Source organism: Carettochelys insculpta, chromosome 13 (assembly GCF_033958435.1).
Source record: "Carettochelys insculpta isolate YL-2023 chromosome 13, ASM3395843v1, whole genome shotgun sequence".
Classification (NCBI taxonomy): Eukaryota; Metazoa; Chordata; order Testudines; family Carettochelyidae; genus Carettochelys; species Carettochelys insculpta.
This window is the reverse complement of record NC_134149.1, coordinates 23,590,981-23,601,153: the sequence shown is the minus strand read 5'-3', so window position 1 is coordinate 23,601,153 and position 10,173 is coordinate 23,590,981. Positions and strand designations below refer to the sequence as shown.

The window sequence follows — 10,173 nt, the reverse complement described above, 5'->3', positions numbered from 1 at the left end:
GATGGCTTTTCTTTCCCCATGCCAAACAGATCAGAATGCAAAGAAGAATCTGATCTTAAATGTAAATGTGCCTTGGTTATTATTTCTTATTTGGTATTTTTTATGTATGAATAATTTTGAGACAAATCCTTTTTTCTTTTGTGAAAATTAATTCTTATGTAATTGTGTTAAAGTAAAACAGCATTTAAATTCATGCCCTGTGCAACATAATCACACGGATGTACACTAATAGAATTTTTAATAAAGGCATGGTCTTAATAGGTTTTATATTCATAGATGTAATAACATAAAAGACAACTTTTGCTTACACTAAGCAACGTAACATTTGCACGCCTTTCCTGAAATAGCCACAGCATCTGATTTTGTTTCTTCACCACAACAGAAGTATATAGCATTGGATATTACAAGGAAAATAATTAGGAAAAAGGTGGCATACAAAGATTACATTTTATCTACCCATAGATATTGTTATAAATTAGAAAAATTAAATGTATGATTTTGTAATGAACGTATTTAATACGGTTTCAGTTTTGTTCCTTGAAAGAGTAGCGCTGTTTAGTTATTTTTGTTAAAAGCAGAGTTTGTCTGGTTATACAAAAATCATGAGACATTGAATGTGTGTTGATCCATGCAATTATCAGAAGTGAAGTCCTGTTCGTATTGAAATTAATAGATATTTTCCATTGACTTCAGTGAGGCCAGGATTTCATTCAGACAGAGAATTTCTTATAAAAAACCCAACCCCACCAGTTAATTAGAACAGATTCCTTTTGCAATTTCAAACAACCTCTTTCCACTAGGCTATGCACCCTCTCTGCAGTACAAAGGAATTTGCCACAGGCGAGCTCCCTTCTTACAAACTGAATGCACCATCAACTTTTTGGGCTTGATTCTGATCTCTCACTGTTTTCCTCTACCACCAGTATAACACCCTCACTTCAGGGAATATACTCCAGATTGGCTACCTTGTGTGAGGTTGAGAATTAGGCCAAGTGAGTTTTATAAGGAGAAAAAAAATCACTAAAATATTGACTACAAGGACTGCAGATTTTAGATCTAGTCTTTAGTTCACACTGGCTTGTATGTACAGGCAAGTCAGACACAACGTGCAACACCCTTTGCTTCTTTATTAAAATATGGGAAACAGGGCAGAATTTCTTATGGACAGATTGTTCCAATCAAATACATGGGAGGGGGGGAGAAGGTGTTCTGGGGGGAATTGGATCCTGCCAAGAAGCCATGTGTTAGCATCCAGCTTTATAGATTCCCTGCCATATGCCTTTCCATACACAGATTCCATGCTAATGGAGTCCAGTGAAAAAACACTATAAGGAATTCTTCTGTCTGCAGCATTCTTAAGGGGGAAATTCACCACCACTGGCAACAGGACTGACAGGAAGATTATGTGCATCCCTATGTATCAATTCTCCTTCCAGCCTGCCACATCTTAATGAAGGCTGGCTGACTTCACCCTTCCCCAATATAAAGATTCTTGGTGGGGTCCAGTGCCATGGAGATAGCTAACACCCTCCCTTCCATGCAAGGTAAGACGTCACATTCAGAGGACTCCCTTCTTGGAGCAGAAGCTAGTGACAAGATCTGACCCTTACGTTAGCTTCATATTTGTTTCCACGAAGAGGGCATCTATGAAAATGAAGGTGTGATTGTCATTGTGAGGCACACAGACCTTAGGTGGTATAAATCAGATCAGTTCCTTTGAAGTCAGTGGAGCTACACAGATTTACACCCGCTGATTCTCAGGCCCAGAGAAATTGCAGAAGGCTAGTGTGCGATTGTGCAGCTCATACATGTTCCTGTTTGACCTCACCTTGATTTGGCATCACTAGAGTTGAGAACATTCAGCTTGTTGCAGGGTCCTGATCTATATTTCAATAGAGCCCTTCATCCTTCCATTTCCTGGGGCATCACTTATCATAGCTTTATACAATGGACAGCCTTGTTTTTTCTTGATGGTGGGGGCGGGGGGAAAAACAATTGTCATAGCTAAAATTGTGTATCGGTGGTCAACTTTTGTGTCGAGTATAGACATAGCCACAGGGTAGATCTACACAGCAAAGTTACTTTAAATAAGCCATAGTGCATCCAATGACTCCATCTTGAAATAGGCTCTAAGTGTGTAGATGCTGTATTTGAAATAGGTAAGTGCTATTTTGAAATGCATTTTTGTGGGTAGCAGTGCTATTTTTGTAATAAGCCTGCTGTGTTCATGTACCCTCAGTGTAGTGCTGTTAGATATAGGGATAGGTGACAGAGAACATTAGTCACTAAAATAGAAAGCTGCAACTCCAATCCCTGTGCCTGACATTGATTTGAAATATAAAAACAGGCACAAGGGGGCAGTCAGAATGAATGGGGCATGGACTTTTCATAGGAGTACGTGTATGTGTTTTTCCCACAAAGTGGTAGAAACAAAATCAATCTGGGATTAGTTATGAAGTGTCCTAGGGCAGTTCTGAGGTCAATGGCATTATTACTTTTTGTTCATTTTCAACTTCTGTTTGGTTATGGCTGCAGCATAATAGCCTTTAAACTTCACCAGAAAAATGGGGATTGGAATGATAATAGTTAACATGCCAAATATTGCAGCAAAGGCTGCCACCACCTGGCTAAAGGTGGTGAGAGGGATGATGTCACCATAGCCCACAGTGGTTAGCGTGATCAAAGCCCACCAGAAGCAAATGATAATGTCTGTAAAGTGCAGATCCCCATGGTAAGAAGGGTGAAAACCCAGCAACTCTCCATAGAAGAAGAGAGAGCCAAAGAAGAGGGTTTCAAAGGCCAGTATCATCAGCAGGATGCAGATCTCTCGGATGATGGACTTGAGTGTGTAGGACAGGACTCTCAAGATCAGAGGGGTCTCTATAAGCTTGAAGATCTTCAGGAGTTTGAGGAGGTAGACCACACGGACAAGGCCCAGCCAAAGTGCTAGGCTCGCCATTTTCTCAATATACCCAGCTCCGAAGAGTTCAATGTACACTGGGAAGAGGGAGAGGAAATCAGCCACATTCAGAGGGTTTCTGAGGAATTTCTTTTTGTCTGGACAGAAGAAAAATCGCATGGAAAATTCAAAAGTGAACCAGAGGACACAGAACAGCTCCAGGTGGAGCAGATAAGGAGCTTGGTGGTAAGAAGACTCCTGGGGGCTGTCAATCACATCGGAATGGCCGTAAATGGTGAAGTTAGCAGCAAAGTACTCAAACTGTGCCTTAGTCTCCTCACAGAATATGATGACGATTCCAATGATGAACAACAGAGAAACAACAGCCAGGCACTGCAGAGGGACAGAAAGGCCAAACATACCCATCAGGTCAGTATGAGAGTATCACAAAACTACAAACCCTCACTGCACAGCCAGAATCCTCAAATGTTACCTTCTCCTAGACCTGAGGTGAGCAAGCCCCGGCACAGGTGCCAAGCGAGCCAATTTTCATCAGCATGTGAGGTGGGAGCTCAGCCCTGCCCCTCCTCCCCATGCAGCCGGGAGCTTGCTCAAAGCCATGCCACCTGTGGATTAACAAAATACCAGCCAATGCTACCAACCACCACCTAACAGCACAAGCAGAAATCACAGAGTATTATTAAGGCTTTGGCCTAAGTGTTTAGCATTAGCTCACCCATTAACTAGTTTAACTTCTATTCTGAGGTGATGTGGCAGAGAGTACAGCTAAAGAAGAATACATTAATTTGAGCCGCTTCTGTTAACAGACTCTTAGGGTCAGTCTACACTAGGGAAATAAGTTGATTTCAGATATGCAGTTCTAGCTATGGCATCTGTGTACCTAGAATTGACATGTCAGAATTAACTTAGTTTGCTAGTGTAGTCTGAGCCTCTTTAGTTTCACGTCAATATTGCTTACTCCATGCGACAGCATGGAGTACAGTGGTCGATGGCTGAGCCCAGAGAGGTCAGTTTTGCTGCATCTTCATCAGATGCACAAAATTAAATTCCAGTAGATCAATCACCGCATGTTGATCTTCCGGTTAGTATAGACTGACTCCATTGGCTTCCAAATTACGTGCTTGTTGTCATTTAATAATTGGTAGATAGTAGGTATAAAGCTGGTCAAATAACAGATTTACACTTGTGTAAATCAGGAGAAAAGTTAATGAAGTCAATGAAGTCAGCTGTAAAACTGGAGTGAGTTTAGAATCAGACCCTCTGTCTATTGCACATGTGGCCTGTTTTTGGTTAGAGAGACTTTTGTGAGCTGAACCTAATTTTCAGAAATATTTGCCAAATGCTTTGGAGGAATAGTTTAGAGCCTATAGGTTGTTTAACACATGATCACTTCCATCACTCTGTTTTTTCATCAGGTTGAAGCAGAGAAAGGTGTCACCTAAATCACTTGGTTTGGATTCAGCTTTCACATGGTATTAATGAGATTTTTAGGATGCAAACATAACTCTGAGTACTTCATTTCTTGTATGAATTTTCAAATGAATAGTCAGTGCAAAAACTCACAAAACCACTAAGATTACAAATTGCCCTAGAATACCAGGGCAAATAGGTCCATGCATGATGCACCCAAAACAGAGCATGCCAAACTGCACACCAAAAATACTGGTGACTTGGGTTGTCATTATGGGATGCTCTATTTTATGAATCAAGTACTGTAGCTGTAAGCAGGACTTTGAACCTGTACACTAGAGCTGCAAGTTCCAAAGCTTTATCTACTGAGGTTTAAATTCGAGTAACTCACACTGAAGAACCTATGTGCATCTCCACTGGGAGTATTACCTTGGCACTTAAAGAAGAAAAGGGCTTTTCAAAGATAGACCAGATCTTGGGCTGCCACCTGGCCCTCCAGCTGAACTCCCTTCTTTCCACCTGGACTAAGAGGCACTGGTCATCGGCATGTTCAGTCTCATCCCAAACACTAAATTCCTCTGGCTGGCTGTCTTTGTTAGCCAGCTTCAGCCAACAGCAGGGTGCCAACTGTGCATCACTTATCTCCCAGAAAGCCAGCTCTTCTTCGAAGACTGACTTGCAGGTGTCTGTGGGACAATGGAGGTGTTTGGTCCTATAATAGCTCAGTACATAGTTGAAGAGCTGAGCACTCCTGTCAAAGAAGAATTCTTTGGTGGTAGGGTTATAATCATATATTGTGCTGGCATGGGCCTCTGTGAGGCTGCACAGCTTGGTCCCTGGGAAGGCCCGGAGGGTGCTGTAGTACGTCTCATGTCTGATTCCTCCAACGTTCAGGATGATCTTCTCTTTTGAGCCATCCATTCTTCAGGTGTCAAGTGGTGGGTTCGCGTTCAAACTGGCTTCTGTTTAGTTCTACCAAGCCTGCAAGAGGGAGAAAGGGTAAGAATGCAAATTAAAATATCAAATCCCTTCATGCTGCAAATCTGAATCAGGGCAATTTTCCACAGCACATCACTCCACTCTGCCAAAGCTCATTTTGTAACTTCCCTTGGCATGTGAATTTCCTAGAGAAAGTGCCTGACAATTCCCATCACTGACATATTCTATTCAATACAGGCTCTTCTATATGCTCATCGCTCATCGGATGGCATTCCAACAGAGCATTAAGCAACATGAGTAATGTTCGTTCTGTGTTTGTTCTCTCATCTCCCTAGGGAGAAAGATATGTATTGGATTGTCTTGTTTTGGTAGAGGTTTTCTAATGTAATGTAATTTTTTTAATATACTTGTTGCCATGTATTTATGTTAGAGAAGGCAAGGTCAAAGAAAAATACCTTGTACTTGGAGCACAAGTTAGCGAGGTTTGTGATTGTCCTGAACTCCTTCAGGAACTAAGAAAACTCTGCCTCACATAAGGACAAGAAATATCTGTGTACTACCTTCCCATGCACCAGAGGAGAACAGTAGTAAACCACGGTCTTCTTCCTAGAGCTTTAGATGTTTTTTTTAGTTATGACCTATCCTGCCAGTTGTGGGAGCTTTTCTCCTCTCTCTGCATTATATTGATGGTGCTTGGTTCTGTCATGAGGGCAGAGGAGTGGACTTGAGGACCTCCTGAGGTCCCTTCCAGTTCTAGTAGTCTATGATTCTATGACTTTGGTGATCTGAAAAGTCACAAGTGAGATGATGTGACTCTATGGCTGTCAATTGGACCATGTTATCTGGATGGGGGAAGGCAAGTATTCTTTGAGGTTACTCTTTGCCTTTTTATTCCTCCCGTCTGGACTCATGTTGGGCATAGCCATCTGCCCAGCTTTAGGATGCTGCTTCCTCCCGGAGTCTATCAACACCATGCCTGGGTCAGCTGACAGAGGTTCATGAGCAACCTGAGGGACTGACTCCCTTCTCCTGGGACTGAATGTGATGCCTCCATAACAATCCCAGACCCTGCTGCTCAGGACTCTGCCACCGGGTGGCATGATTCATGTACAGTTATTAAGAACCCAGTATCAGCTCTGTTCTCCAAAGCTTAAAGTATGATGAGCCAAAAATGCGTGGGAGCTGTTACTCAGTTCTATACCGATATTATTACAAGAGAAATTTCACGCACCGTCCTCAGTCTTCTGCACTATACAATGTCTGGCAAAGGCTGAGAACTGGGGCATTTCAGAAAGGTCCCATTGATATTGTGAACACAGGCACCTCTCCTGATATATTACACCCCCTTCTATGGCAGTCTGGGGATAATCCTCTCCATTATGACCTGTATCACTGTCAGCTGTTCTAGACCTGCCCTCTCCTTCCTCCCACTCACATACTTGCACCCAGTCATTCATTCTTGTCTACTTTCTGCCATGGCATGGTTCAGTTGTCACCTTCTTCTCTTTGTGGAGAGCACGTGGGCAGAGAAGCACCAGCTTTCTTGTGTGGTACCAAGGAATGGAAGAGCCACTCCTTTCTGCTCATGACCCACTGATAAAAAAAGATTTGAACCTACAGTCCAGAAATGAAGGGCTGGCCTAGGTTACTAGCCTCTCCACATGCTGCCCTTTCACTAGAAGGCTTGGTAAGAGAATGCAGGTGCTGGCTCACAAGTTCAGTACAAACATATTAATTGCTGTTTGGCTGTCACAGTGACTGCCTTCAACACACCCAGGGCCTGATCCAGCTTCCAGTGAACTCAACAGTAAATCTCACAGGGGTTTCAATGGGAGAAGGATCGGGCTCACACAGTACAAAGATACACCCTCTGCTTCATGCTTACAGCACAGAAACTCAAAGACTGAAGCAATGATACAAATGACATATCAAGTTACCTCAGAGTTCAGAAAACCTGCTACTGCAGCTTTGCAAGAGCACTTTCTTTCCTTCCACAAGCAGGTAGCGGTGTAAAAAGCTGATTTTAATGCCTTTGCTAAATTGCTCTTCATCTGCTTAGGATGCTGGCTGTCTCTCGCTCAACGGTACAAATCCCAAATGAAAAAAAATCAGTGAAGAAGCTGCATTTCAGATCCTTACCTTGGAGTTATTGCAGTAGTTTTGTGACCAGAGGAGAGGAGAAGAAGCCTAAAGGAAGAGACAAGTTCAGTGAAAACAGGAAATTCAGTGGCCAGCCTCCAAGCTTAGGCTCATGGATGGAAGAAAACAAAACCAACCAACCAAACGGAGAAGATGTTGTCCCCACCCCCTCTCCTCTCCAGTTCTCTCCTATTGGTAATCACTTTTCATCCTCTAAGGAATAATACTCAAACATGTCAACAACTGCCAAGCCAGATGTTCTCCTGGTCACATTACTCTTCCCTCTGTCACCCACGGTGCTTTTTACAGCCTCAAAGAACAGTGGTATTTTTAAAATATGGAATGCTCAAAGTTCCTGGCCCACTTTAAAATTAGAATGATGAGCAACAGAAATTCAGGGAAAATGTGTTCCTTTCCTGATTCTTCTTTAGTCAAATTAAATTAAAAAAGAGCTGCCACGCTCCTTTCATTTAAAGGGCTTTCCATTCATTTCTTGCTGCAGAAGGAATAAGCTTTTGCACCTGCAAAATTTTAACCTGTTTTAGTTCCTGAGTACTCCTCAAAGTCTATTTCCAGAGTTTTTTCTCTTAGGCTACTTGTAATAGTATTCAAAGGAATTAGAGACAAAAAGGACTTTTCAGGTCATCTTTCTTACCCCAGCCTGTTCCCTCAGAGGGTATGTCTGCACTGCAATACAACACCCACATATAGCCTGTAACACCTGACGGCTGGGCTCATGGGCCTCAGGTTGTGAAGCTATAAAATTGCAGTGTAGAACTCTCATGGAGTCCCAGAACATGAGCTCCCGCTGAACCTGAATATCTAGACCAGGGTAAGCAAGCCCTTGCACAGGTGCGAAGAGTAGCACAAGAGCCGATTTTCATTGGCACACAAGGCGGGAGCACAGCCCCTTCCATCCTCTTCCATGCAGCCGGGAACTCGCTCAAAGCCATGCCGCCTGCGGATTAACGAAAGGCCAGCTAATGCTACCAACCCCCACCTAAAGGGTAAAGCTTCTTATCTTAATTTATTTATTAATGAAGCTGTTGTCAGTAGGACTATTAGTGACTTTAAAAAGTATCACTGGCACTCGGACTGTACACAGAGGTCAAAAGGCCAAATTTCAGCACTCTGCCTCAGAAAGGTTGCAGACCCCTGCCCTGGACCATAGGTGCAGGAACTAGGGGTACTGGGGATGCTGCAGGATGAGGTAGTTTCCATTATATAGAAGTGGGGTGGGCAATAAGAGGTGGCGATTTGCCACCACAGCTGTATTTACCTGGGCCTCTGCAGATATGGGCAACTGCCACTCCCATTGGCCACAGATCACCATTCCTGGCCTATGGGAGCTATGGAAAATATTGTCCCTGTCTGTGCTGCTTATCAAAGCATCCATTGGTCAGAAATGGTGATCCTCAACCAACAAGAGCTGCAATTACCCATACCTGCAGAGGTGCAGGTAAATACAGCTGTGGCAGCTCGTAAGGAGCTAATATGGGGAACCAGGTGTGGCCTACAGACCAGTATTTACCCATCCCAAAATGGAAGGTTCACTGTGTGGTTCAATAGCTCTCAGAACCCCCACTATAAAAACTGTTCCAGCTCCCCTCATCTAAACTGCCATTTGATAGCCCTGCAGCCTGAGCCCTGCAAGCCTGAAACAGTTACAGGTGTTTTATCACAGTGTAGACACACCCTAAGGGTCTAGTCAAATTTTAAATTACAGAAGCCCAGAGGCAGACTCACCCCACAGCTGAGAAAGACCTGCCAGGTATTCCACTTAAGACTGGATTTCTTCATTTTTCTTCCTCTACACCGAGTTATGCTCCCTCAGGCTCTGCAATCCCCCTTTTTTCTGAAAAGAGCTTCTTTGTGCTTGAAGCTCCCAGGCTCATTTTGGGCTAGTTTTTGGTTTTCCAATATGCACCAATCCTGCAGCTAACGGGGCTCTCCCTCTGCACTAACTGGGGAGCTAAGGATTCCCAGGGTAGGGCACAGCCATCCCAGGCAGCCTTATACCATGAGCCTCTAAGCACCAATCCAGGGACCTGGCTAGTGGAAGAGGTATGGCAAAGTGTCACGGTCCCTGGCTACAGATGGGGTTGCGAGAGTTTCTTTTAACTAAAACCTCTTGGCCTCAGGATCATGGAAGCACTGAGCCACTTTTGTCAACCCCCTCACACTCACGTAGTCATAGTAGCTTGGCCAGACACTCTTGTCAGGGCTGTTGTATGAATATGCTTCCCTCTGCTCCAGGAGCTGAGGGATAAGGGAGGGGTGAGTGTCCGCAAGTAAATCATACATGTTGTTTCACTTTTGTTTCCATCACAATCGCTTCGTCGCAGATATCAGGCTCGAGTCACTCTTGATAAATCCCTTTCGAGTGTTTATAAACAACCTGTGCCCACCTAAGCGCTCACCTGCGGTGACTCTAGAGCCTAGAAAACCTGTAGTTACCCAGTCCTGCATCCCTCAGGTTTTTCTCCATTTCCTGTGAGGTGTTATGGTCTGGTGTTAGCTGCTCAATTTTCCCCTTCTATTGTAAGGTCCTACTTAGTTCCATCTTTGTCCACAGGCATTGCAGTACTTCCACCGTTCACTTTGCATGAACATATTAAAACTTTTGCACTTTTTTTGATTACTCAAGCTCAGAATTATGTTCCAGATGTGAAAAGTCATTGAAATAATAGGAAACAAAATGACAGAAGTGGTTACTAGGCTCTGAATAAGTCCCTTTGTTAGCAGTACAACAACAGCCTGTGTCT

At 43.5% G+C, this 10,173-nt stretch overlaps 1 protein-coding gene across 2 annotated transcripts; it reads right to left on the bottom strand.

The window, feature by feature from the left end:
• Window positions 1-215: 215 nt before the first annotated feature.
• LOC142020115 (voltage-gated potassium channel KCNC1-like) lies at window positions 216-7,466 on the bottom strand. 2 transcript variants are annotated; one of them, XM_075007723.1, is made up of 3 exons: window positions 7,409-7,466; window positions 4,760-5,311; window positions 216-3,292 (listed from the first exon to the last, which is right to left on the bottom strand). In XM_075007723.1, exons 2-3 carry the CDS (start codon window positions 5,249-5,251, stop codon window positions 2,492-2,494), a joined length of 1,293 nt encoding a protein of 430 aa, XP_074863824.1. In that variant the 5' UTR covers window positions 5,252-5,311; window positions 7,409-7,466; the 3' UTR covers window positions 216-2,491. The 2 variants fall into 2 exon arrangements, with proteins under 2 accessions (XP_074863824.1, XP_074863825.1); XM_075007724.1 differs by lacking the exon at window positions 7,409-7,466 and adding an exon at window positions 7,207-7,400.
• Window positions 7,467-10,173: the final 2,707 nt, after the last annotated feature.

Excerpts from the sequence above, each read along its gene's own strand:
- LOC142020115 (XM_075007723.1), bottom strand. The coding sequence starts at position 5,251 with ATGGATGGCTCAAAAGAGAAGATCATCCTGAACGTTGGAGGAATCAGA. Across the intron at positions 3,293-4,759 it reads TTTCTTCTTTAAGTGCCAAG|TGCCTGGCTGTTGTTTCTCT; the intron begins GTAATACTCCCA and ends GTCCCTCTGCAG.